The following is a 27,625-nucleotide window of genomic DNA, read 5'->3' on the forward strand; positions in this document are numbered from 1 at the left end:
TTTTCACAAAAAAAAAAATCCAGGTATGCATGTATTGCTATCAGAAAGTACTGGTGATGCTGTAGAGAGCCACAGACTAGCTGGCATTTTGTCCATTTCTAAGCGATTATTACTTTTCTGCCCATTTATTTTCACAAAATCGGGGTTCGTAAATATATGTATTCTTACCTGGAGGGAGCGCTACGGACTGGAGTAATTCTTTTTGTATATACTCCGTATATCTTTCCAGAAATGCTCCGATTGTTAACACTCGGTGCAATGTCGGTTTTCGCGCTAGCACAGCACGCTCGTATATTATTTACTGTGTAGTGTCATTCCAGATGAATTTGTTTGGATGTATAATTTGCGTTATCTTATTTTCAGAATTAAGATTCCGAAGGATCCAAGTGATTTGTTATCAGATTCTACCATTAAGACGATCAGGCTAAAAAGATGATCGGTCCACATGATATTTCCTCGCAAGCTATAAGATGATCAGGCTAATGAGATGGATTCAGGCATTCAGGCTTCAGCGGAACACAAACGAGTGTCATTCTGCATGCTTGACAGGATCCTAATTGCATTTTACGACGGTTTTTGGTCATAATGTTGGGAACCAGCGTTATTGTCCGAGGATCATGCAATGAGATAACTAAAATATTAGAATATGCTGCTGTAGTGACCCAACAGTGGGATCATGGGCGATCGATTGATGGGGTAATAATGCGGTAGTGGTTCACAAAGAATGAGGACACCCCAAGATATAAATCTTATCCATATCCCTGACGGTCCAATAATCACCACATACATCAATAGTGCAGCAGACCACAATATGTAGAATCTACTAAAATCGAACATAGTTTTTTTGGGTACAAATATCTGGTGATAATCCTCCATTCCAGAAAACATCTCTTTCCATGTAGCAACTACGATATTGTAAGGCAGTATTTCTTTAGAGATTGATCACAGAGGAAATCAAAGTTGCGATAGTGGCAGGCATTGAACTGCATGCTGTCTCACCTTCTCATGCACCATCAGTGAGGGTACGCTTTGATGTGCTGATGTATAAAACTGCATTCACAAGGCATGTATAAGAAAGTGCACTGTGTATCAGAATATTTGTCGTATAAGATTTTGCATTGTACGCATACCATTGTTTCCTCGTATGAAAGCGTCACCGTACTTGTTCTTCAGCTGACCATTGACATATTCTTCCGTTTGCTCCATTGCAATGTTCATGTAACCATCAAGACAAGCCAAAATACCTGGTTCATACCAATGAAAGACATTTGAAATCAGCTTTTTACGTAAGCATAATGGAATAATCAAATTTCACTGGATTTTGTTGTCAGTTAATATTTTTGAATCGAAAAAAGATACAGGAAAATTCAAAGTCCATGCACATTAAAAACCTAACTAGTGAAAGCTTAAAAAGATTATAACGTTCATAGACAAGCAAAGGAGTATTAAGGTAGGTTTGCAATGTAGACTCTAGTGTTTGCCCATTTCAAAGAAGTAAATGTGCACTTCATAGACACATCATTATAGTGTTGCTAGTTTATATATAAGGTGGTGCTTAATCGCTAAACTTCATGGATGCAAAACCAGAAACTAACTCACTTCATTGACTTTTGATAAATAACTTCATATCTTCCTCTCTACCTGCTGTTCTAGTGACCACTATGATGATGGCTTTAAGCAAATTCCTAGAGCGAACTGTGGTTTAAACAAATTCCTAAGATCGAAGTGTTAGGCCTTGTTTGTGAATCCTGATCCCAGATGGTATCCTGGTAGGATTGGACCACCCAAACAAGGCCTTCAACTCTGAAGCATGTTACTAATAGGTTCAAATCCAGAGAGAAGGGTACTTTTTTTTTATAGATTTACTATTCAAGACCTCAAAACTCTGAAGCATCTCATGAATAGGTTCAAATCCTGCTCTAGCAGACAGCAGCTTTGTTTCAAAGCTGCATTTTCATCTGAACATGAGGGTCATATTTGGCAACTATTCAACAGTCCCAAATAATAATTTTGGCTTGGGTTGGAAATGAGCCCAATAGGGTTGGATTACCTTACACAAAATACCCTACACTTGAAGTTAAATACATATGTACATGCGTTCTTAACAGTGAAGCCAGAACTTGGGGTAAATAATCTAAATTGACATTGCTATTCAGGATCCTGCAACCTTGATGTCAGGAGTATATGTGCAATTGTGCAGTTAATGTTGCTTGTGATCGGTGAAGTATGAATTATGAAATCACCAATCATATCAGCATTGATGATTCTTATATAACCTTGCAATATGTGCTCAGAGTTTCAACTTGCTTGTTTTTTTTACCAAACTGTAGACCTGAGCATATCATATGCTGCATCTCTTCAAGTTCATTGTTTCCGACCCATCATGACTGTATGTGCATGAGTATTTTTGTAGTGTACTAGCGTGGGATGCTTTGTGCTATGAAATGAAAAACTGGTGCTAGAGCTGTGGGAGAAAAGGGTCTTAGGGTGGACATTGATTTAGATTGAAGTTTTAGATCTCCAATATATTCTTTTTCAATACTTTCCTCGCTTGCTCTAGATCATAAACTAATCAAGAATTCTGCCTACTTGTTCTGACTAACATTTAGCTTGAAGATGATGTATAGTAGTATGACAGATCAACCACTGACCTGAATCACGCTCACAGGTTAGGTTCACATTATTTGCAAGCAGATAGAATATGCTTCTATCAGAGACTACACCATCTGGTGTTCAAACTAAATGCTGATAAACATGCGTGCACGAGAAGCCAGGATGGATGAGTTCTACATACATGGGATTAGTCTACAACCAGCCTTTTAACCTTGGCTCAAAAACAGAAAAGAGAAGTAAAAAGGAAAACCACACCAGGCATAGAACTCACTAACTCAGCACCCTTGTTTCACTAAGCACTGGCAGTCTGGCACCTATTTTATAAAAGGTACCTTATTGTTCCATTTCTAGGAGTACATAGTTCCAAACTTCCAGCTGTATATTATCATTCCACAAATGAAATTCCATGGAAATATGGGCCAAAAGCTAACAATTTGTTAAAAGAGATGTAGCAGTGGCACAAAATTGTAAGACCAATGTCACCAATCACATACTAAATGGTTGTGTCAAGATAAGTGGCTGAATAAGTCTACATGTTAACCATCAAACCTGGTAACAGGTACCCGTAAAGTCTTCACTCCTCCCCCTTTCTCTCTAGTTAGCGGAGACATGACAACCAGTCATCCGATTAGGTTTATAGTGGCATTGCAAGCAGTCAGCAAATGAATAAATGAAAGAGGCAATCTTCATGGTCCTCTTCATCTTGTCTCACATGCGAGTTGATTTTAGACCAACACGGTAACTCAGGGGATAAAATAGATTTGTTACAAATTTCCAATAAGTAAGATTCCATGAAATTGGTGATAGTATATAATGATTTTATTGCACAAGCTATGCATTGCAGCTACTGATTCAACACTATTCAGAAAAAAAAAGAACAAGTGTATTTCTGGTAAAACTGTTCCATTCAAAATCTAGTCCACGACTAGTCCATGATTTGGTCGTGTGAAAACAATGGATGCACTATATAGTCTCTAGTACTATTCTATTGTACTAAGCACTATATATAGTATTATAAACTACGGTTTATGGAGTAGCCAGCAAGACAATAAGTTAACAAGAAATAAATTTAAAGTACTAAACACAATAAGCCAATTAGCATGGTGAAATGATGATTTGCTATGACTAATCTACGACTAATTGTGCGACTTGCTATTTGGTCGAGTCGTAGCCCTCTAGTCGTCTGACTTGACTGACGTTATGACTAGTCTACGACTTGATAACAGCGATCCAGATGTCTTAAGTGATGAGGAGAAGAAAGAACTACCAGAAAGTAAACCTTATATGCATAGTTACATACACAGGTACACTTCCGAAGGCCCCAATCAATGGAATACCATATGCTCTTATTAGGCTATTATATGGTTCTGGGTAACAATTAAATATATCATGGGTGTACCGCCAATGTGAAATTGAGAACTGCATACACATAGCCACATTATAAAATATAAATGCACTATGCTCCTGATCATGGAATGCCAACCCCTTATTATCAAACCCAAAGAAGGGAAATCCCTTTCTATCTCAAGCATGCACAATTACCTTTGTTTAGCATAAATCTATCAAATATTGCAATGCAAACCTTAAGCACAGATGTCCTCCCTCTTAAATATTAATCATAATCCTCAGTAAATGGACATACAGCATAAAGTACTTTAAATTACCATAGGTTGAATTGGAAATATTCTTTTTAGTAGCTCACAGAAAAATGGGTACTAAAACTAACTATTAGTAAACATAAAAGCCCCTTAATGATAGGAGGGCTCTACACAAGACAGTCAGTAGCATGATAACCACCTACAATGTTGTTCCTACAAATAAAAATACTGTAGCAATCTCTTACTAAGTTAAAACATACTGAGGTTCTAGGGTTTAACCATAAGTAATTAGAATATCAAAATAGCTCAAGATTAGAGAAGGTCCTACAGAAAAACACGGTTATCTGCTTCTCAAATGGCCTAGCTACACCGGGCACTAGCAGGATCTTAAACAGCACTAAAATAAGTATCTCCCTTGGTCATCAAATCGAAAAGAAAATCCTACAGAGTCCACGCCTTTCCTTCCCCCCACTAATTAACGAAAAGAAACGCAGAGTTCCAATTAAGGAGAAAGAGATACGGGGTACAACAAACATCGCATTCGTCTCGTGCTAGGGTTTTCGGGAGGCGGGTCTAGGGTTGAGGCAAAAAGGGGGAGGGAATTGAGCAGGGGGTTACCGCGGTAGTCGACGCCGGAGTTGAGCTTGACGACGACGGGGCGCCCCCTGATGGACTTGAGGAAGTCGGAGGGCGTCTTCACCGCCCCGCCGCCGCCGCCACCGCCGCCGCCGCCCGAGCCGGACTTCTCGCCGCCACTGCTCATCTTGCGCTGCGTTTGTGCGGGTGCGGGTGCGGGTGCTAGACTGCTAGGTCTCGCGGTTGCATCCGCATCCGACTTTGAGATCGATTTTTTATCGGGTTCTGTACCCTCCACCCGTTATTGGGACTGACCCACCTGTCATCCTCATCCAATCGACTGACACGCGGGCCCAGATCGACCCCGACGTGGCTGTGTGTCATCCTATCCCACCGACATATGGGGCCCACTGTGACGTGGCCCCACACGATCCCATCCGAGCCACACATCGCCTCACGCTGCGTCACCGCGCGCGGACAAAACACCCACACCCCCACACTCTCCACCCCTCTCTCCCTCTCGCCCAAACCCAGAAACCCTCGCCGCCGCCGCCGCCGCCACCACCCACCATGGCTACGACCGCCGCGGCCGCGGCCGCCGCCCTGTCCGCCGCCGCGACGGCCAAGACCGGCCGTAAGAACCACCAGCGACACCACGTCCTTCCCGCTCGAGGCCGGGTGGGGGCGGCGGCGGTCAGGTGCTCGGCGGTGTCCCCGGTCACCCCGCCGTCCCCGGCGCCGCCGGCCACGCCGCTCCGGCCGTGGGGGCCGGCCGAGCCCCGCAAGGGCGCGGACATCCTCGTGGAGGCGCTGGAGCGGTGCGGCGTCAGCGACGTGTTCGCCTACCCGGGCGGCGCGTCCATGGAGATCCACCAGGCGCTGACGCGCTCCCCGGTCATCACCAACCACCTCTTCCGCCACGAGCAGGGCGAGGCGTTCGCGGCGTCCGGGTACGCGCGCGCGTCCGGCCGCGTCGGGGTCTGCGTCGCCACCTCCGGCCCCGGGGCAACCAACCTCGTGTCCGCGCTCGCCGACGCGCTGCTCGACTCCGTCCCGATGGTCGCCATCACGGGCCAGGTCCCCCGCCGCATGATCGGCACCGACGCCTTCCAGGAGACGCCCATAGTCGAGGTCACCCGCTCCATCACCAAGCACAATTACCTTGTCCTTGATGTGGAGGACATCCCCCGCGTCATACAGGAAGCCTTCTTCCTCGCGTCCTCGGGCCGTCCTGGCCCGGTGCTGGTCGACATCCCCAAGGACATCCAGCAGCAGATGGCCGTGCCGGTCTGGGACACCTCGATGAATCTACCAGGGTACATCGCACGCCTGCCCAAGCCACCCGCGACAGAATTGCTTGAGCAGGTCTTGCGTCTGGTTGGCGAGTCACGGCGCCCGATTCTCTATGTCGGTGGTGGCTGCTCTGCATCTGGTGACGAATTGCGCTGGTTTGTTGAGCTGACTGGTATCCCAGTTACAACCACTCTGATGGGCCTCGGCAATTTCCCCAGTGACGACCCGTTGTCCCTGCGCATGCTTGGGATGCATGGCACGGTGTACGCAAATTATGCCGTGGATAAGGCTGACCTGTTGCTTGCGTTTGGTGTGCGGTTTGATGATCGTGTGACAGGGAAAATTGAGGCTTTTGCAAGCAGGGCCAAGATTGTGCACATTGACATTGATCCAGCAGAGATTGGAAAGAACAAGCAACCACATGTGTCAATTTGCGCAGATGTTAAGCTTGCTTTACAGGGCTTGAATGCTCTGCTACAACAGAGCACAACAAAGACAAGTTCTGATTTTAGTGCATGGCACAATGAGTTGGACCAGCAGAAGAGGGAGTTTCCTCTGGGGTACAAAACTTTTGGTGAAGAGATCCCACCGCAATATGCCATTCAGGTGCTGGATGAGCTGACGAAAGGTGAGGCAATCATCGCTACTGGTGTTGGGCAGCACCAGATGTGGGCGGCACAATATTACACCTACAAGCGGCCACGGCAGTGGCTGTCTTCGGCTGGTCTGGGCGCAATGGGATTTGGGCTGCCTGCTGCAGCTGGTGCTTCTGTGGCTAACCCAGGTGTCACAGTTGTTGATATTGATGGGGATGGTAGCTTCCTCATGAACATTCAGGAGCTGGCATTGATCCGCATTGAGAACCTCCCTGTGAAGGTGATGGTGTTGAACAACCAACATTTGGGTATGGTGGTGCAATGGGAGGATAGGTTTTACAAGGCGAATAGGGCGCATACATACTTGGGCAACCCGGAATGTGAGAGCGAGATATATCCAGATTTTGTGACTATTGCTAAGGGGTTCAATATTCCTGCAGTCCGTGTAACAAAGAAGAGTGAAGTCCGTGCCGCCATCAAGAAGATGCTCGAGACTCCAGGGCCATACTTGTTGGATATCATCGTCCCGCACCAGGAGCATGTGCTGCCTATGATCCCAAGTGGGGGCGCATTCAAGGACATGATCCTGGATGGTGATGGCAGGACTGTGTATTAATCTATAATCTGTATGTTGGCAAAGCACCAGCCCGGCCTATGTTTGACCTGAATGACCCATAAAGAGTGGTATGCCTATGATGTTTGTATGTGCTCTATCAATAACTAAGGTGTCAACTATGAACCATATGCTCTTCTGTTTTACTTGTTTGATGTGCTTGGCATGGTAATCCTAATTAGCTTCCTGCTGTCTAGGTTTGTAGTGTGTTGTTTTCTGTAGGCATATGCATCACAAGATATCATGTAAGTTTCTTGTCCTACATATCAATAATAAGAGAATAAAGTACTTCTATGCAATAGCTCTGAGTTAAGTGTTTCAACAATTTCTGAACTTCTGAACTTATGTTTGCTCAACTGTCATCACACGAAGTACTCTCCTTGTAACTACATTTTCCCCAAGACTTTAAATCCCCTCAGTTACAGCAAAAAATAAACTTTGCATCTACTGTTTTCCCTCTCTTCGGTCGATCTTATTGGGTACTACTATAGAGAGAGGCTGCATGAAGTATTTCCTTTTTCTGTTTAGTTATGCCGTGTAAATTAGCATCCATGCAAAATAGATGAAAAATCAAGCTATTCCTGACTGCTAAGGATTATTTTTGGCATAATGTATTCTTATATACTCCCTCCGTCCCATATTATAAGGGATTTTGAGTTTTTGTTTATACTGTTTGACCACTCGTCTTATTCAAAAAATTTTAGAATTATTATTTATTTTTTTTGTGACTTACTTTATTATCTAAAGTACTTTAAGCACAATTTTCGTATTTTATATTTGCACAAATTTTTTGAATAAGACGAATGGTCAAACAATACAAATAAAAATTCAAAATCCCTTATAATATGGGACGGAGGTATGATAGTTGGTGAACTGCTACGTATTGCCATTTGACATTTTTTGGATTATGCAATTTTGCTGTCTATAGTGCTCTAATCAATTCGCAATCCCGACCTTGGAGTATTGGTCTCATGGAACCCCTCATCTGAGTAATCTCCATATTTGATTCGCAACTGAGCTGCTGCAAGCAGCAAGCCTGCAACTGGGCATTCTAGGGGCGACTACTGTTCGACCACACAAAAATCCAGGGAAAGCACAACCTCTTATCGATGTACATGACCAAGGAGATAACAGTTGCCTCATCATTTAAACATGCCTAGACAAGTAGACACGTATCCACACCTCAAGCCATAAAATTATAAATTATACTACCGTTTATCATTTTTCCTACATGTATTAGTGCCTCAAATAACCGTAAAAATGTTACCACATCATGAGGGTAATTTCATAAACAGTGCTAGTAAATGGACACCAGGACATTGTAACCCCTGATGTAAGTGTGTACTACCTAGGCCAATGGAAGCAATGAAAATGAGAAACGAACCACGTTCAAAGTGAAACACAGCGGGCACAAAACTCTACCGAGAACAACAGCATTTTTAACAATACAAAGGTCTACGTATCATTAGAAGCCTCGTTGAAAGACAAGTCAAGGTACTCTGCCAAGCTCAATCCTGATGGAGGCTTGACTTGGCCTCGGTCAGATGTATCCTTCTTTGCACGCAGTGATTCTGGAAGCCAGGACTTGGATCCATCCCTGGGTATCATTATGTTGCCAACAATAGGTTGCAAATCCCGCCATGGGTCATCAGTCATGCTTTTGTGGTAGCGAACTCTTCCATCTTGCCATCCAGAATAGTTTTGAGTGCCTGAGCCATCCCTTCCCCCTCTTCCCCTTGATCCTGGGTTGTTGTAGTTGTTTTGGCCCCTCCCTCTTCCATAAGGTGAGTCTGGTCTACCTCTGGGTCCATAGTTCATTCGGCCGCCTCCTTGGCCAGGATTATAGTTTCTGGGTCCATAGCTAGGTGGATGTGGATAAAGGCCTTGAGATGGAGGAGCAGAATGTGGATTCCATGGTGGTGGAACGCCAGAATGTGGGCTCCATGGTGGTGGAGCGCCAGGAGGAGGTCCTCGGTATCCTGACATCGGAGCCTGGAACTGCATAGGACTTCGCCAAGGACTGCCCCCTGGTGAATCATGGGACAATCGGGATGGAGTGTGAATTGGTGGTGGGGCCATATGGTGCTGGTGTGGAGGAGGATAACCGCTTCCATAGTTCCCTGATCCTGATAAACAAGCAAAGTTAGGAATTAGATGAGACTGTGCATTGTAATAATTATGAGATCATATCAAATTGCAATTATCTAGCAGAGGCACTTCTAATCTAGCATCCTATTTTTTTACTCACTATCCTGACACTCCAGTTCTCCTAAAAGTAATTTAAAGATCAACACAAACAGTAACCAAAGGATAAAATATATTTACTCTAACAAGAGTTAATAATTATGTTCTGCTGTGCTCTAAGTTGATAACCAATTTGATGGTAACCCAAACATGTTACCAGAAGTCGACAACAGTATACAGATGCAGTGCAGTGTGGCTAAATTAAAACCTACGCATAATACAGCCGAGAAATTGTACAAGCCTTTTTATAAGAAAATAACTGTAATAACAGTGTGTAGAGTTTGACTCTTAATCTCAACCTACATTCTTCACTGCCATGGTGGTTTTTGTTTTTGCGGGGAATTTTCACTACCATGGTTGTTGGTAGAGGATAAAAATTAGTTCATTTCATAAACCTAGGAAGATCACCAAAGGTTCCCTAATCAAGTTTCTATGCCCGAATCAAAATCCAGTTAAAAGGCAGCATTCTAAGTTACTGATTAATACCCATTTTCTAGTATCACCTTTATGTTCCCAGGTAGCTGAATTCCAGCAAGTTCTTAGATCAAATCATAACAATAAATTTACAGTGTTATTAAGAAACCCACATCTAAACCCGGAAACTTTGAATCTTACCAAGCAAAGCAAGTATGCTATCTCCAGATTATGTAGATCAATTTAGATCAATGCTGCAGATGAATATATCTAAGCAGTAGACTTTCTTTGATTAAAAGCAGGGAAAGTTGTCAAGTTACTCTTATCATGTGGCACAAGTGAAGAAAAATCGTGTATGTAGAGACACATAAACACCCGACTACAAATGTGGAACGCCTGTATGTATACATTGCATGTAACGAGACAACCTAAAAACACCAAACCATTCCCAGTGCCAATTTTCCTGACATAAATAATGTTTCCTTGGCATGCTGAGATTTGAGTTGTTTTTAGCATGAGTAAAAATAGCGCATGAACTTCAATTAATTAGGATGAAATGCCTAATCGAACTGGAATCAGTGACCACTATGCTATCCCTGATGGAAGTGGAAACCCTAAGAAGCAAATCACATCATGTAATTTATCCTAAGCTACCTTGGGCGTTCGCAGTAAACGTTGGAAGAAGAGCAATTAGTAAGCCTAAGAGAGGAACAAGTGTGTAGGCTACCCGGAGGCGGGGGCTCCGCGACCTTGCGCTTGTGGGAAGCAGCCGACGAGGAGGCGAAGGCGGCGGCGGGGTTGGTGTAGTAGTCGAACCGCGGAGGCGGGCGTGGGGCCGCGGCGGTGGTGGTGGCGGAGGCGTCCATCAGGTCGCGCACCGGGAGATCCCACGCGTCCGCCGCAGGTGGCGGCGGATGCGGTGCGGCCGACGGCGAGGGGGCTGCTGCGGCGGAGGAGCGGAGCGCGAGGAGGCGCTCCCGCCGCTGCGCCGACGACTCCTCCTGCTCGCCGCCCTCCATCTAAACCCGCGCCGCGCCGCGCCTCGCCTGCTACTGCTCCCCCTGTCCCTCGTCCTCGTCGGCGGCGCCGCCGCTTTTGCGAGAATCCGACGGCGAACTCGTCGGCTCGAGACGGGGGACTTCGGGAGGCCGGGCTAAAGAGCTGAGAAGAATAGTTGACTACGGGCTTGATACTGTGGGCCGAGTGCCCCAGCTAGGCCCACAGCTGAAGCATTCGTAGTTCGAAAAAGTCCACTATGAGTCCCTTAAATTAGTGGCCTGATCTGATTCAAATCTCACACCCGCAAAACCAAATATAACGGACTCCTTCAACTATTAAAACCATCTCACTGGCGTGGTGTCTATGTGACAGCCCAGTCATCATCAAATAACTTTTATAAAAAATAAAGTTACCATCCCCCATCTCTACTAACCTCTTTCTCCCCTTTTCCCAAATTTGCATAGCCTACGTTTTTCTTAGGATCATATCCCCTATTATATTGGATCTAATTATTCTTGAAACATGCATGATCTAATATGATCACCTAATTTATCTTATTTATGCGAAATTAATACGGGTACTCAGTACTCACCCGCGCTTGATGAAGCCATGAGTGCCGCGGTAGAACTCGATCGCTTTTGAGTTGTAGATGTAGTCGTAGCAGAACGTCGATGGTGGAGATGTAGTCACGCTGTTCCGGCCCGTCTCCACCAACCGGCAGCGGCAAAGCTTGAATAATAGGGAGATGGGAGCCCAATCACAATGGTACAATACAACAGGGAAATACGACTCGACGATAAAAACCCAATCTCACCTATCTACTCTATAATTTAACAAATGATTTTACTCATTCATCGTGTGACACATCCAACGATCGAAAATCATCTGATGATGTCGATCCAACGGCTCGCCGCCTCCCTCCAAATCCGATCGGATCGCCTCCCCTCCCCAGGCAAAATCACCGTGTCCTCGCCAGAACATCACGGACCGCCTCGCACAGGGGTTCACCGGCCTGCTGCAGGCGCAACCGCCGCAGTTTCCGTGGCCGGCGGATTCCCTTCGAGATCGACCTCCCCGTGGTCCCCTTCGGCGCCTCCTGGGGTGCCCGGGCCGGGAAGGAGTTCTTCCCCGCCGCGGCCGTCGCCTCCGTCATCGACATCGGCAGGAGGCTCGGCCAGGCTGGCGTAGAGATTGGGGCGTCCGTGGTAAATGCATCATTCAAGAAATGGTTTTCAAACAGGCGAGCATCCTGACGGGATCATCCCAGGGACCACGATGCTCTTCGCCCCGTGCTTCATCAGCCTCTGTTTGAAGAACAACAAAGAGAGATTGGTGGATTAGTTGCTAATTTACCATGGTCTGATTGTACTTGCCTGTTCGGTTCCAAATTAAAGCATTTTCTAATCTCTACGCCATTTGTTCCTAATCTCTACGCCATTTCCTTGGTAGATTAGGAACTAATCTGTTTTAATGATGCATTTGCCTGTTCGGTTCCAAATTAGAGCATTTTCTTTGTGCATTTTAGCTTATTTGGCAACATTCATGACCCGTGAGGGCAATATGAGATATTTAGTTCTGCTTTGTATGACCTGACCTAGAGAAGCTTTGTATGCCATCCATTTTTATTTACATGAGCTAAGCTGTGTGGATTTTGAAGATTCCACAATGCTTTCTTCTGATTTATTAAAGAAACTTCTCCATGAACCCAAGTTCATAAATGATAAGTTGTCAGTATTTAATCACTTTGTTCCTTTGCCACAATGGGATACAATTCTCTTTAATTTATTAGTGTAATGTGAATGATGTAGTGTAAATGTTTCTTTTTTACGTGACCTAAGCTGTGTGAGTTTTGAAGTACATTCACTCTGTCTTGTCTCTTCTTGTACAATGGTGACCACAAGTTACCCGTGTATATCATAATCAACATTTTTTTAGTACACGAAGCATATAGTATGAGATTAAACCTGTGCAAAACACATCTGATTGTTTCAGATTAGACTCTATTATTACTTCGTAATAGATTTATCTGTTATTTCAAATGATCGAATGTTCCATGACTCCTTATATCTTTTCAGTTTCGGAACCTGGAATGTTGTCCTTGCACGACTAATGAATTATTGATGTGCTCTTGATTTGCAGAATAAGGGGACTAGAGAGTGTTTGGGAGGATCTGCTACTGATTGGCAGGATGAACAGAGTTGTTTTAGTTTCATTCCCACCTCTGATGGTATGCCCTTGGCTAAACAACTAGAGTGTGCTGCTAGCCTATTACTAATAGGAGCAATGCATTTTTATCTTGGTCATATGATAGGTGATAACCTATTTTCTATAAAGAAATATTGCATGGAAGGCACTCGGACAGATTGTTTTGTTGGGAAAAAATTGCTTTAGCTGCAGCCTGTCTGCTGGGAGACCACTGCATTACCAACGTATGATTGATTGTTTTGTGTTCCTCAGAAAAAATGGCTAATTCCATATCCATAAGGGAAGATGCTCTTAGTATTGGAGGTTTTCTTGCAATCGGCAAACATATGAATGTTACAAATAAACTAAAATTAAATTCATAACTTTGAGCAAATCTCCAGGAAAAAATCACTTTAGGTTTCTATATTATTATAAGAAATTTCTAAATTTGGGGCACTGTGTGAATAATATCAAGTTTTTAATTATGTGTACTGTATTTGTCACCCTAGGAATATTTGAGGGGCAATATATTTGTCAAGCTTAAGTATTGAATTTCAATCCATGTGAGAAGATAGTACAAATGAATTGTAAACAGAACATACCGTCACTGGCTTCAAGGTAAACATGAATATATTTCTAAGATGTCATTTTAGTCTACAGTAGATATATACACTGTAACTAGGTATGTCGTTTTTATTTGTGAAACTCAATAGGTGTAACTGTTGCTATTTAAATGCAGATTTCAAAAACAAGTATACCACAAATTGGTGTTGTTAAGTAGTTATGCAGCAATACTGATTATTATTTGGTTTTTATACAATTAGTGTGGAATCACATCACCCATGTTCTTTTGGGATTATTGGGATCAATTGTTTCCAATGTGCAAGGGCTATGGCATTTCAAGGTGCTGAGATATTGCACACCCCATGATAATCTGCCTAGACTTCCATGAACACTGGAAGCGTGTCATGCAAGGCCATGTTAGTGCTAGCTCCATATTGCCATATGCTTTTTTTCCCTACAAATCATTTTTGAATAAGTTGTTTGAACCGATCTACTCCAAAGGACCAATGGATCGGTGGAAGAGAGAAGCATCCTTTTCAATTTGCCATACTGCTGAGAGCATTTTTATTTTCATCACAATCTTGATGTTATACCTATTATCTTGCAAAATAACATTGTCTTGAACTTTCAAGTCAGAACATGAAGATTGTTTCGCATATAGCAATTTTCCTCAGTTGCCAGCTGCTAGCCATCAGCGCATCATCAACCTTGAAGTGAAGAATAAACAAATTAGATGGCAGTTGTTTTATTTTATTCTAAATATTAGAGGCACCTGTAATATATTATTAATCTATTGGAAAGATATTGTTGTTATACTCAGTGAATTTCCAAAAAAAATAAGGCTTAGTTTCTTCTCTGTTGCAATGATTTATTTCTTGCCAACATAGATTTCATATACATTATTGTACTCCGGTTACATGATCTAAAGTGTGGTGTTTATTTTTCATTTTTCAACTTCAATGCAAACTACAATGAAGCTTGATTTCTGTCTAAAATGAAAATGTACCGTCTTGTGTATGTATTGAGTCCATGCTACAAAATGTTAGGTTCAACCAACATTTTGCGGACAAATTTCAGTGATTGCATATTTTGTGGGGGTATATCTCACTATATACGCAGTGTTTTTCGGGTGTTTCATTTTTAATATCCATTTTGTCGTAGCGTTAGCACGGGCATATTACTAGTCTATGATAGTACACGATCGCCCTTAGGCCTATTTAAGTGCACGCAGGCATCATATACCAGACTAGATCGGTCTGGGACTCCTACCCGAACTCGGAACTCATACATGCACCAACACAAATTAAAAACGCAAAGGCTAATTAAGGTATAATCCTAATTAAGATAATAGTGATGATGCCGCCAATAAATCAGTTTGGAGGGAGACTACACAAATGGTATACTGTCAGCACAATATTGTTGATATCGGATCTTAGTAACATATATTATACATCGTAAATACTAAATCCTAATACCTAAGGTATCATATTGATGTCAGCATGGTACCGTAAGCAGCCTGGCACCCTCGCCGCATCGCTGCAGTGTAGAGAGGAGAAGGAGAGGAATAGATAAGGTTGAGGAGAGAGTTAAAAGGAGAGGAGGAGGGAGGAGTTAAAAGGAGAGGAGGAGATACCTCGATCCAATCGTGCAGGCCTCTTCGATCTCCGCGTCGATCTTTTTTCCCGGTTGGTGTTACCAACCGGGACTATAAATAGATCTTTAGTCCCGGTTGGTAACACCAACCGGGAAAAAAGATCGCTCCCGGTTGGTGTTACCAACCGGGACTACAAATAGATCTTTAGTCCCGGTTGGTAACACCAACCGGTACTAAAGATTGGAAAGTACCCCTAGAGCTTTAAAACCGGGACTAAAGATATTTTTAGTCGGTTTTTAATACAACCGGGACTATTGTGAAATCTGGTCGACCGACCAAAGATGGTTTCTCCACCAGTGGTACTAAATCTAATCTACTACGTAGATATCATGCTGTTAACAGCGAAATTTGATAAGATATACTCAGATTTGGAGATAGATATCGAAGCTGATTTGAAGTAGATTGAATCTTGCCAAAACGGAGTACGCATCGACTGGAAACAGAGTAGTACTCGGATTGAGCCGATATGGGAAGATAGCCAGTTCGCATCGGCCGGAAACAGAGTAGTACTCAGATTGAGCCGATATGGGAAGACAGCCGATACAGCTTGACTCATCGGCTGGATGTTGCATCGGCTGGAAATAGAGTAGTACTCAGATTGAGCCGATATGGGAAGATAGCAGATACAACTTGGCTCGCGCTTGGTTGAGCTGAGATGGAAGATAGTTGGTACAACTTGACTTCGGCTCGGTGTGGGCCTAAATTAGAATAACTAACGGTCTGTTTGGTTGGAGGGAGTTTTTAGGAGGGATTGGGAGTTTAGAGGGAAGAGGCTATTAACTGTTTTGTTTGGTTGGGGGACATGGGAATTTTGGTGGGATGGGGATGGGGAATTGAGGAATGAACTCCCTCCTTTTCAATACCTGGGTAGGGGTAGGTAATTGGGAGGGAATTCCTCCTTTACTTCGCCTAAACAAATCTCAGACATCCGTTTTCATTAATGATCTAATCTCCAACTAAACTCCCTATCAATTTCCACCACCTCTACCAAACAAGAGACTGGGATAAAAAATCAAATTCCCATCTTAATCTCACCATCAATTCTCTCGTGTAAACTCCTAATCCCCTTCCCTCAAGTTGCCAAACAAGCCGTAAGTATTGTCGTATAGGGATAGAGCCCATCTAGGGCAATTGTATCTGCTAATTACAATATTAATGTCAGTTTGAATTAGAAATATGGTAAGAGTCCATCATGTGGGCTTTTGTTTTTTTAGGAAAGTTCGAAACGTGTCCATAATTGACAAGTTTTCTACTATGGGTATAAATATAAACCCAAGATCATTGTAAAACGGGAAGAACATCCAATCAATACAACTTTCGGCGCATCGCCACCTTTTCCTTTTAAGTTTTTTATGGGTTCTTGCTTCAAGTCGAGGTGATATAAAAACTAAATAGCACTTAAACAAAACTAACCTAAGTTGTTAGGCTCGGTGAGGAACAAGTCTAACTAAGCAACTAATTTATGTTTTGCAATCCTAGGGTGATAGTGGCTCAAGTATATCTCTAGGAAAGAAAATCGCACACCTAAATTATGTTTTGCAATCCTAGGGTGATATGAGCTCAAATATGTATCTACAAATGTAAATGCAATAAATAAATGAGACAAGAGACAAGGAGTATTTCACCGAGGTTCGAAAACTCGCCGGTTTCCTAATCCCCGTAGAGGCGAGCCCAACTCCACCGCTCAACCACGAAGCCACCGCACGCCTCCTTCGTCAAGGGGTGGGCAAGGCAGCAGCCGGCCCACGGAGAGGACTACCCAAGCCTCGATCACTAGGGGTAGTTCTTCCTTTACTCCGAAGGTGGTGAACTCCAAACCACTCACAAACCGACGTCAGGCCTCCTCCACAGTCTCCTCGGAGAGGTCACCGGGCAACACCTCCACAAGTCGTCTTGGAGGCGGCAACCTCCAAGAGTAATAAGTGATGACCCGTCTCGGAGATGATCAAGTGCCGCACTAGCTCTACAATGGAAGCAATGCACTTGACTCTTGGCTAGAACAACCCTCAAACACACTAGATGGATGAACACAAAGCTTAAGTGAGTGTGTGAGAGGTGCAAGGGGTGTATACAATTGAATTGGGTGCCAAGAGAGTCCCCTTGCTGCTGGTGGGGGAGTATTTATACTCTCACCCACCAAAACTAGCCGTTGGGGGCGAAATCCCCCAACTCTGTGTATTGCCAGTCAGACCGGCGGTGTGTGGCCGGTTAGACCGTGCTACTTTGCGACGGCTAGAAAACTAGTCGTTATAGGCAATAATTTGAACCTATCATTGGGGGCCGGTCAGACCGGAGTGTAGTGGCCAGTCAGACCGGCAAGGGCTCGGTCAGACCGCTACCGGCTCGGTCTGATCGATTACGGCTCCAGCGGCTCGGGTTTTCCACCCAAGGAGCACCCAACATGGCCACTGCCGAAATACCCTAGGCCGGTCAGACTAGGGTACACCCACCGGTCAGACCGACCGACCTATGCCGGTCAGACCGCCTTTAGGGGCCCGGTCAGGCCGGCCCTGGTCACCCAGTGCAGACACAGGTAAATGAAAGTGTGAGCAAGTTTAAATGCAAATGACCTAATGTGGCATTTTGATAATCTCTTTGTTAGGTCGTTACCCCTCTTAATAGTACGTCGAAGCTAAAAATAAACTAGCAAATTTGATTACCCAAACTCCTCGATCAATTTTAAAATGAAAACACTAGTTTACCGTCTTCTTTTCCTTTTGCTTTGCGACGTCAATTTTAACCCTTCGGTAATCATCCATGCGCACACAATAAGTGAACCTAACTTAAAATAAATATCTCAAAGATAACAGTTAGTCCACAATTAGTGCTTATCATTAATTACTAAAATTAACAACGGTGGCCTAGATGATTCAACGAGTACATCTACAACTGTATTAATTTAGGCCCGATTGAGATGACTTCGTTCTGACGGCTCACGTTGCCCAGACATGTGAGGGGCCGTCACAGATGAGAGGATCTGCACTAGTGAGCTCTACTACAAAACTTGCTCTTAGGGATAGTTAAGCATTTGTTTCTTGTGCATATGGGGAGTTAAAGTCCGCATTCTTCTTGATTATATATATCCGTCACATACTAACATTAAATAAAATACATGATACTTAAGTCTTTCTTATTTTTGAGGAAAAAACTTATATGACGATTAATATGGAATGGAGGGAGTAGTTAGCTTTACTTATTGGATTTTTTTATATACATTTCATCGATTCTTGAACATTTTAAATGCGCAACAATGCATGCTCCAAAATCTTATGCAAATTTGTGCCGTAATGATCGAACAACATCCTCTGTTCATGTGCAGCGTCACGTTACTGTACTGTACATCAGTACATGCCTGCCGATTATTTGCCCTAATCTTTTTGTGATCATGCATGCATGGGGCTAATCAGTGGTTAGACTGATCGGTAGCGATTAAACTAATCAAATCCCAACATCCTCAGTGTCAGAAGCTAATAGCCTCGAAATCTTACACACTACTCCACCATTGATTTAATTTAATTTGGAACTTACGGAGTAGATCCTAGCTAGAACTTGAGTAAATGTGCCGTTATATATGCGTACAACGAAAATGTGTGATTAACATTCATGTGATACTCCTGGTCGGGTTAGTGCCATTTTAGCTTGGCTATAGCAAAAGTTCTGCCTAAATACTACTTCGTACTCCACGTAGTATACGATATCAAAACAGCACGTAAAGTAGCACAACTTTAACAAACACCACTTTTCATTCTTGACGCAAAATTCATCACCTTGAAATTACTAGCTGAAGTTGAAATCATCAGAATGGCCTTACCTAATTATGCATCCATGAGTTCCTTTTGTTCTTGTAACTTCTAAGCATAATCACACTAGTAACATTGTACTTAGAATATAGACATCATGCATATCCTGGCCCTACCTTATCACATTGCTATTGTCAGTTCCACTGAAACAGCCATGTGGCCACACATTTGCTAGTACGTACCAAGTACCGATCTAGGTAGTATTATTACTACTTGGCAATAATATTGAAAATTTTCCCGGATAATGAGAAGTACATATATCCATTACGCCGTAGTATTATATTAGTTCAAGTACTGTATGCACATTATCCGGAGTTTCTATTCAGTGTTCCTTAAGGGATTTCTTTGGTTCTTTCTTTTTTTAATTAGTACACCTATTAATTGGAAAGTGATACACGTGAAAAAAAATTATAAACCCTTTACAAGGACTGATGTGGCAAGCTGTGATTGCATCAAGACTAGCTCTTCGCAAATCATAACTACCAACTGATTAATAAATCAAACAGAGTTCTTTGAATGTAAGAGCTCCATAAGAAAATTTTAGTGTTTGTTTTCATCCTAGAGGTTCCTGAACCGGTTTCTGTAAAAGAAAACGGAATTGCTAAACTTCTGTCGATAGAAAATAGAATCTTAAATCTTGCAAACTTTGGATCACTCGATGTGCTTTATGATTCGTGCTCTTCTTCTTCAACTCCGGCAACCACCTCTTCTTCTCCGGCGCGGACGAACCCAAACTCCGGCAGAGGGCCGACGAATTAGGGTCCCAGGATGGGGTGGGGGTGGGAGGGGGGAGGGGGAGGAGGAAGAGGGGGGAGTTCGCTGGCTTTAAAGGGATGGCTGTGGGAGGCGGATCGGGCGGGCAGCGAGGCGGCGGCGCCGCCGCCGAAGCCACGGGGTCGAGAGCGGGGCGGTGGCCGGTGTAGGCGGTGCGAGCAAAGCAGATGGATTATTAGGAGGAGAAGGCCGGTGGTGGCGCCCCGCCGTTGGAGACGGAGAAGAAGATGGCGCGGGACAACTCGCTTGAGGAAAAGGAGAGGAGAGGGAGGGGGGAGGGTGAGGGGGGGCGAGGGCTCGCCGGCGCCGTTAACGCCTTTCAGCCAGCTGGTGAGGCAGGGCGGCGGCGCGGTGGAGCAGTGGCGGTGGAATGGCCGATGGGAGGGAGCGGTGGCGGTGGAATGAGCGAGGGGAGGGGAACGAGAGGAAGAGTTAAGGTTAATACCTCTGCACGAATCTTAAAGCATATTCGATGGTCTAAAGTTTAAAAGACGGGATGCGGGATTTTTTATCAACAAATATATAGACAGTCCCAAAAGAAAAACTAAACCAACTGAGATCATCTCTATAAGAATTGATGTGGGCATACTATGATGATGCCATTTTCAACCTTACCAAATTTTGGTGAAGTTACCAAAAAAGTGGCTACATTTAGTTTGCTGCTAAATTTTGGTAACTATATAAGAAATCCTGCAAAAATTTTGGCAAGTTGCCAAAATTTTGCTAACTATGCCAAAATTTTGGCAATGCCAAAATTTGGTAAGGTTTTTTTTTGGCAACAAAGTAAACAGGCCCATAATTTTATTTTGCTTTTTTTTATATAATAAAACGAGTGAGATCTTTGGTTGCAAGTGTTCAAAAAATATTTTAAATACGTATAGCACTGCTCCTGCTTTTTCGTTTTACGGTAGTAGATGTTTCTGTTCTGAACCGGTTTCTGAAAAAGAAAAGCTGAACCTTCAACACACGCAATGCATCAGAAGTTGCAGCGAGAAAATTTGGCCAAGACATTCCTGCCCATACGCCCATACCGAAATACTCCTACCATATGATGATGTATCGTATCGTATCGTATCATGTAGGAGTGCACTGGTATGGCAACGACAGCAGAGCTCCTCTGCAGTGGCAAAACACACGGCATCCCAACAAAAGAAACAGTGGACGGTGACCTTTATACGGAGTACCATCGAGACTGTAACAAAAGGAGTAGTAAATCACACATTAACTCCTCGAAGGACGCAACGGCGTCGTCTTTGGTGAGGCTCAGCCGACCTTGCCGTCACACATTAACTGTTCGCTCAGACAAGCGAGTAGTAGTAGTATAATCTGTTTTTTGCTTTTTTGCCCTTTTCACGGTTTTTCCTGATCTTTCTGGGCTTTCTCCCCGTACATCTCTATCCGCTTCACGCTCGGACGAGTCGATTTGTGTAAAGTTTATATCGTCCTCAGAAATTTCTTGATGAACGACGAACAGAAATGAATATGGTAAGCGAAAATTGAGTGAAAAAACATCACTAATTTTTTTGAACCAACACTATATCATACACCTAGTCACCTACTCCTATGTAGTATAAAAAATCAAGATACTGCAACGTTTGTCAGAAAGAAAAAAAATATTTTCCTGACATGTCCTCCCCACAAAAATGTTGTCGCCAAAATCTGAAATGAGAGGGGGAAAAAAAACAGATATAGGAGATGATGGAGACAAGCGTGATTAGTTCCAAATTCCAAGGCATTTTCTGAGAGATAAACCCGCACCGTCCGTCTCCGTCTCCGTCCTCTCTCGCTTCCGTACTACTCCACTAGTGTCACTCGCAGCCAACCAACCAGCGTTTTTACCTCCACAGCTTCAACTTCAAAGGGCGCAAAGAACGCAACAAGGACCAGAGCCAGAGTGAGCCACCACCAGAGGCGTGACCGAATCGGCTAGCGAGTGAGAGAGGAGGAGCAGTTCACAGTTGCAGTTCCACGCTCGCAGTAGTGTCCAGAGCAGAGCGCGAGGGAAGAGGGCGCAGAGAGCAGGAGGAGAGGCAGGCAGCCATGGGCGAGGTATGGTCTCTCTTTCCGTTCTTGGTAATGTGCGGGGGCGCGTGCGCGCGGCTCCCTGTGGCCGAGGAAGGCGGCGGCGCCACGCCTACCTTTGATGCGCTTCCCGTTTCTTGCGTGCAGGAGGAGAAGGTGAAGGAGGAGGCGGCGGCGGAGAAGGGGAAGGAGGCGGCGGTAGCGGAGGAGAAGGAGGCGGCGGCGGCAGGGGAGGAGAAGAAGGAGGACGCGCCGCCGCCGCCGCCACCGCCGGAGGAGGTGGTGATGCGGGTCTTCATGCACTGCGAAGGGTGCGCTCGCAAGGTCAAGAAGATACTCAGGGGATTTGATGGTAATGGAGAAAGCCTCTTCTCTTCTTCTTTTTCTGTTTATCTCTAGCTTTCTTCTTGTTTTCTGGCCTTGTTCTTCACTTCTTGTGCTACTGTGTAATGTTTTTCCCTTTGGTTCAGAGTTCAGACTTTACAGGGTTTACACTTAACTTGATAATAAAATGTGGTACTACCTAGTAGTTTTTATACTTCAGATAACTATTTTTTTAGCATATTATATTGGCATGTTAAGTGTGGTCTCCTAGTTTATCAGTTTGGTGCCAGTTTTGGACTTCTGGTTCCCATCTTGTTTGTATTTTGTGGAGGAAGAGTACTTCATTGCTTCGTTCTCGACATGTTCTTTTACCTCGTTAAACTTTAGGGTTAAGTGATGGCTTATGTTTTTTTTTAAACGGCAAACAATTTAGTCATTTGAAGTATTGGGGTAAGTGTTTGTTAAGTACATTTTATTTGCTTCTTTGTAACGTAAGTTTAGTGCCTCCTTCAGAAACTTTTTTGAGTTCGAATTGGCAAGTTTTGTTTTGTGGTGTGCTATTTTTCTTTGAAGGGTTATTCAAAACTGTTATTGCAACATCCGGCAGCAATTGAAGAGGTTTGAAATCATTCAGATTCGCTTAATTAGACCTTTCTTTCAAGATTTTCCACGTGCATTTACTGTTAATGATGGGGAAAACAACTCCTGATGCAGATAACTTTTTACTCGGAAGATAATAGGATAGCTCGAGTGCCATAAAGATGAATCGCAACTGCTATATGTTGATGCTCTTCAAAAAAGTTTAGATTATCTTTGAATGTTGAATGAAAAGACATACATAACACATTTAAAACTTCCAAGTTCTGTACTAGCACTCAGTGACTCCGATCACAAGGCACACACTTATTTTGCAGAGATCAAAATTGTTATGATTCTTGGTATTTTGGTTCAGTTGTTGTAGTTAGGCATGAGCCAACGAAAACTAAAAAAAAATGGGATGCAGGAGTGGAAGATGTTGTCGCGGACTCGAAAGCTCACAAGGTGATCGTGAAGGGAAAGAAGGCTGCTGCTGACCCAATGAAGGTGGTGCACCGTGTGCAGAAGAAGACAGGCCGCAAGGTTGAGCTTCTATCACCGATGCCACCTCCGGTGGAGGAGAAGAAGGAAGAGGAGAAAAAGGAAGAGCCCGAGCCACCAAAACCTGAAGAGAAGGAGGTGAATTATTCTTCCGAAAAGTTCATCTAGTCACTCATCCATACTGACATCAACATATCACCTACTTGGGCTAGCTTCCATCATTTCGCTTGCGTTGTGTACAATGTTGTTGTTTGTGCGATTTTGACACTGAGATCTTGATGTCTTGTTTTGTTCATTAGCCAACGGTGATAGCGGTGGTCCTGAAGGTGCATATGCATTGTGAGGCCTGTGCGCAAGTTATCAGGAAGAAAATCCTCAAGATGAAAGGTACATGATTTGTTGCTATCTCCCTTCTGTTTTATTGCAAATACATATGTTATGTTGGTACACTGAATCTGTTTTTTTTTTCTGTGTATGAAGTTTGTATTTCTGCACAGTGAATACATATTCGTGGGTTGCTTTGATCAAAGAGAATAGCTATCTTTTAAATTTGATCTTCTTATTCACAGATGAGATTGAAATTTTTTGCCTGATACTAGACCTGCCCATTTCCCCTGTCTTGGGTGTTTCAGTTTGCCTGACCATAATGGTGAGAATTGGCCAATTGGGAGTGGACAATTATTATGAATTGTTACTCTAGGCACACTACTTTAACTAACCTTATTTAGTTTAAGAACATAAACTTTCAAAGAACAATATACTACTTTCTTAGTAATACAACACAGTTGTATTTCATAAGTTATTTGATAGTTCTTTTATATCGAAGGATCCATGTCCTGTTCGTTTCCACTACTAGCAGTGGATGAAATTTTGGATTTTCGTGGCACGCTTTTCAAACCGCTAAACGGTGTCTTTCGTGCGAAAAATTTCTATATGAAAGTTGTTCTAAAATATCAGATTAATTCATTTTTCAAGTTTGTAATAATTAAAACTCAATTAATCACACGTTATTACCACATCGTTTTGCGTGAAACACTTAATCTTCATCTTCATCTTCAGGAGATTCAAACACCAGTCATTTACTACTTCAGGACCCACTGAGTAATCTCTCTCTCTCTTTTTGTAGGAGTGCAATCAGCAGAGCCAGACATGAAGGCATCACAAGTGACGGTGAAGGGTGTGTTTGAGGAGTCAAAGCTCACCGATTACGTGCATAAACGCATTGGTAAGAATGCCGCCGTTGTAAAATCTGAACCAGCCCCTCCCCCTGAGAATGCTGGCGATGCAAATGCAAAGGATGACAAGAAGGCGGCCGAAGGTGGCGAGGAGAAGGACGAGAGCAAGGAGGAAAAGAAGGAAGGTGATGATGAGAAAGAAAAGGAGAAAGAGAAGGATGATAGCAATGCTGCCGAGGTTGAAGAGAAGGACAAAGAGAAAGATCCTTCAGCCTTGGCTGCTGCTAATCTGTATATGCATTACCCAAGATTCAGCAACCCTGGTGGATATGGTGTTCCTGGCTACGCATACCCGTATGCGCCGCAGCTCTTCAGTGACGAGAATCCAAACGCCTGTGTTGTGATGTGAGAAGGTGAGAACAATGAGGTCCAAATTGGGGGAAATAAGAGTGAGACTACGCATCCCCTAACTTCTGGGGGGTGAAATCGGCTGTTCGAAGATAGGATCAAGCAAGCCATTTTGGTTTCTAACTGTTCTCATGTAATTAAAATGTGAACTGTTGGCCTCGTCTCTATTGTCGGCCTTCATGGACATTATATTATGTAAGCTAAAAATGTAGGATTTTGCTTTGAGCTTTCTCTCTATTGGCTTTCCTTTTGTAAAAATTGTATAATATATATATTGTTAGTGTTGAAATAGCTTGTGTATCCTTGTTATTGTCTCAGGAGGAGCACCCTCTAGTCATTATTGCTAGAGCTGTGAGGAGCATTTTTATTATGATTATGACTTCATTGAAGGGGCTTAAATCTTAGTGCCTATCTTATCTTATCCTATAATACGAATTCAACGCAAACAATCGAAAGGAGAATCATGCCACGTGGCACCACCAGTTTCGCGGAAGGGGCTTAACGAAACGATCTTGCGTCCGCGCGTGCAGGGATCGATGAAACACTCTTGCGTGCGTGCGTGCATGCACCGGGCCTCCAGAAATTTCTCGGCAATCAAACTCCAATGGGCCACGGCTCGATAGCCCGTGCGAATTGTGCCGTGTGATGGCACAAGAACATGCTGGGTGACGATTCTAGAGAGAACCGGCGCCATTGTGTGGATGAGACGAGATACTATGCATACATGTAGTGCAAACAGCCGATGCATACTGATCGATTCATGAACTACGTTGCTGGCTTTGATTTCTCACGTTGCCGCCGTACGTCTAGCAAAGCTCATGCAGGAAGGCAGGCAGCTATTGCTTCCTTTCATCACCCGATCTTGAGGATCAAAGAAGTAATAATACCTTTAGTTAGGAATTAAAATAGGATTAGCAGGATGTAATTAAATCATCCACTAAAAATTCCTACGTTCCAAGCATCCATTTTTTAAACTTTCTATGTTTTTTATTCCACTGTTTAACACCCGTATTTATGCATTTTATATTCCAAATGTTTTCTTTCATGTATTTTGTTTACTTGAGTTCCAAACCTGCCTATGTTTGAGAGGAGAGGGAAAAATGAGATATGTAAAATGAGGTGACCTATTATCGCATGATTAATTGAATATTAAATATTTCAAACATGGAAAATATAGAAATATGATTATTTTAAAAGTAACTTTTCTACAATTTTTTTATGTAAAAAACACGCCGGGTGAAAAAAATGATGGATGTTTCTCCCTTTATCGAATACAGCCTTAGAACAAAGTACAATATAAAGCAAATAAGCTAGCTATAGAAGAACAAAGGAGAGAGAAGAAAAGTGGACTACATATTAGTTAATTGTAATATGAGCTCCAAAATAGTACGTGAGAAGTAACCACCCCTCATAAAATGGGTAATCTCTTCACAAACTCCAAGAAAAGAATGGTGTTGATTGGATGCAAATTGGAGCCATATGTTACATAAAGTTTATTACATATGCTACATCTTAATTAATTAGTTGATCATGTGAATAAATTAGTGGTCGTAATCACCCCTGCCATAAAAGCTGCTCATAAAATTTGCTCTTAGAGGAAAGATAATAGTGGGCCATAAACTTAGGTGGAGGATAGAGATAAAAAAAATATATAGTGTTGGCTTTCGAGCAAAATATAACTTTACACATGCTTCAAGGTAAATACATTAAATTCTTATAAGTGAGATAAAGAGAGGAAAAAGAAATAGAGACAATCTTATAGCCAACTTATAAGCTCTAAAATGGCTTCCTGGGTTCTGATCAACAATTTAATTTTGCAAATAGTGACTACAAATATGACTTAGACTTTTAAAAAACAAAGAATGGAATAAGGTCCTCTTTGTTTAGGTTTATAAGCCGAAAAGTCTAAGCCTAAACAAACAAGCAGCTTATTCGTTTGGCTTTTTTGAAGCCATAAGCCACTCTAACACTATTAAGGCAAAATCTAGGTTGGAGAAGTTTTTTTGACTTATGTGAGGTGAATGTATGACTCCACCACTAAACTTAGAACATTAAATCCACCTGCTTATAAATCATATAAACTAATAAGCTGACTTAAAAGTCTAAGCCAATAAATATAAGCCTAAATAAAAAGTGCTTATAAGTCTTAGAATTTTGAAAGAGGGAGTATTAATCTGGCTCTTCAATATATACGTATTAATTTGTTACCTGTTCACTAAGCCAATGGGCCAGGCTCATTGTAACACGCGTGGCAAAGCCACGCGCTCTTTCTATTAATTACATATACTTGGGATTGTTTTCAATCAGATTTTAGTGCGGTTACTAAGGCTGTGTTTAGATCCAAAGTTTGGATCCAAACTTCAGTCCTTTTCCATCACATTAACCTGTCATACACACAACTTTTCAATCACATCATCTCCAATTTCAACCAAAATCCAAACTTTGCGCTGAACTAAACACAGAATTAACCATTGCCATGTGTCTCTTGAACTGTTTTTTTTTGGGGGGGGGGACCACCACATGTGTGGGGTGCATTTGCGTGTATATAGAGAAAATATGTAATGTAAACCCATATAGTGAAAACATATAAACTATTGTTGATTAAAAATAGGCAAATTAGATTTGTCCCGTCACTAGGAATAAAAATTTTACTCTCAACTTTAATTATTAGTAAAATCAAATATGCCTCATCCATTG

At 42.9% G+C, this 27,625-nt stretch overlaps 4 protein-coding genes and 1 long non-coding RNA gene across 7 annotated transcripts; 3 read left to right on the forward strand and 2 right to left on the reverse strand.

Annotated features, from left to right (window-relative positions):
• Positions 1-647: 647 nt before the first annotated feature.
• On the reverse strand, positions 648-5,038 carry LOC4329449 (U6 snRNA-associated Sm-like protein LSm6). 2 transcript variants are annotated; one of them, NM_001416624.1, is made up of 4 exons: positions 4,830-5,038; positions 1,131-1,244; positions 1,000-1,050; positions 726-905 (listed from the first exon to the last, which is right to left on the reverse strand). In NM_001416624.1, exons 1-3 carry the CDS (start codon positions 4,972-4,974, stop codon positions 1,004-1,006), a joined length of 306 nt encoding a protein of 101 aa, NP_001403553.1. In that variant the 5' UTR covers positions 4,975-5,038; the 3' UTR covers positions 726-905; positions 1,000-1,003. The 2 variants fall into 2 exon arrangements, with proteins under 2 accessions (NP_001403552.1, NP_001403553.1); NM_001416623.1 differs by having other exon boundaries at positions 648-1,050.
• Positions 5,039-5,262: 224 nt separating this feature from the next.
• On the forward strand, positions 5,263-7,611 carry LOC4329450 (acetolactate synthase 1, chloroplastic-like). The gene has a single exon (NM_001416622.1). It carries the CDS (start codon positions 5,358-5,360, stop codon positions 7,290-7,292), a length of 1,935 nt encoding a protein of 644 aa, NP_001403551.1. The 5' UTR covers positions 5,263-5,357; the 3' UTR covers positions 7,293-7,611.
• Positions 7,612-8,464: 853 nt separating this feature from the next.
• On the reverse strand, positions 8,465-11,074 carry LOC4329451 (protein SICKLE). Its single transcript, XM_015767631.3, has 2 exons — positions 10,675-11,074; positions 8,465-9,415 (listed from the first exon to the last, which is right to left on the reverse strand). Exons 1-2 carry the CDS (start codon positions 10,964-10,966, stop codon positions 8,745-8,747), a joined length of 963 nt encoding a protein of 320 aa, XP_015623117.1. The 5' UTR covers positions 10,967-11,074; the 3' UTR covers positions 8,465-8,744.
• An 822-nt stretch (positions 11,075-11,896) lies between these two features.
• LOC107278280 (uncharacterized) lies at positions 11,897-14,307 on the forward strand. Of its 2 annotated transcripts, XR_001543122.3 has the most exons (3): positions 11,897-12,303; positions 13,086-13,173; positions 13,640-14,307. It is a non-coding gene; the product is annotated as an uncharacterized lncRNA (long non-coding RNA). The 2 variants fall into 2 exon arrangements; XR_010739593.1 differs by lacking the exon at positions 13,640-14,307 and having other exon boundaries at positions 13,086-13,373.
• A 7,500-nt stretch (positions 14,308-21,807) lies between these two features.
• Positions 21,808-25,228, forward strand: LOC4329453 (heavy metal-associated isoprenylated plant protein 7). Its single transcript, XM_015768050.2, has 5 exons — positions 21,808-21,971; positions 22,092-22,296; positions 23,272-23,483; positions 23,645-23,732; positions 24,472-25,228. Exons 1-5 carry the CDS (start codon positions 21,963-21,965, stop codon positions 24,927-24,929), a joined length of 972 nt encoding a protein of 323 aa, XP_015623536.1. The 5' UTR covers positions 21,808-21,962; the 3' UTR covers positions 24,930-25,228.
• The last annotated feature ends 2,397 nt before the right edge of the window (positions 25,229-27,625 follow it).

This window comes from Oryza sativa, chromosome 2 (genome assembly GCF_034140825.1).
Source record: "Oryza sativa Japonica Group chromosome 2, ASM3414082v1".
Lineage (NCBI taxonomy): Eukaryota > Viridiplantae > Streptophyta > Magnoliopsida > Poales > Poaceae > Oryza > Oryza sativa.

Excerpts from the sequence above, each read along its gene's own strand:
- LOC4329453 (XM_015768050.2), top strand. Across the intron at positions 23,484-23,644 it reads CAAAACCTGAAGAGAAGGAG|CCAACGGTGATAGCGGTGGT; the intron begins GTGAATTATTCT and ends TTTGTTCATTAG. Across the intron at positions 23,733-24,471 it reads GAAAATCCTCAAGATGAAAG|GAGTGCAATCAGCAGAGCCA; the intron begins GTACATGATTTG and ends CTCTTTTTGTAG.
- LOC4329451 (XM_015767631.3), bottom strand. The coding sequence starts at position 10,966 with ATGGAGGGCGGCGAGCAGGAGGAGTCGTCGGCGCAGCGGCGGGAGCGC. Across the intron at positions 9,416-10,674 it reads CGCGGAGCCCCCGCCTCCGG|GATCAGGGAACTATGGAAGC; the intron begins GTAGCCTACACA and ends CTTGTTTATCAG.
- LOC4329449 (NM_001416623.1), bottom strand. The coding sequence starts at position 4,974 with ATGAGCAGTGGCGGCGAGAAGTCCGGCTCGGGCGGCGGCGGCGGTGGC. Across the intron at positions 1,245-4,829 it reads CTCCGGCGTCGACTACCGCG|GTATTTTGGCTTGTCTTGAT; the intron begins GTAACCCCCTGC and ends GGTATGAACCAG. Across the intron at positions 1,051-1,130 it reads TTTCATACGAGGAAACAATG|TTTTATACATCAGCACATCA; the intron begins GTATGCGTACAA and ends TTGTGAATGCAG.
- LOC4329450 (NM_001416622.1), top strand. The coding sequence starts at position 5,358 with ATGGCTACGACCGCCGCGGCCGCGGCCGCCGCCCTGTCCGCCGCCGCG.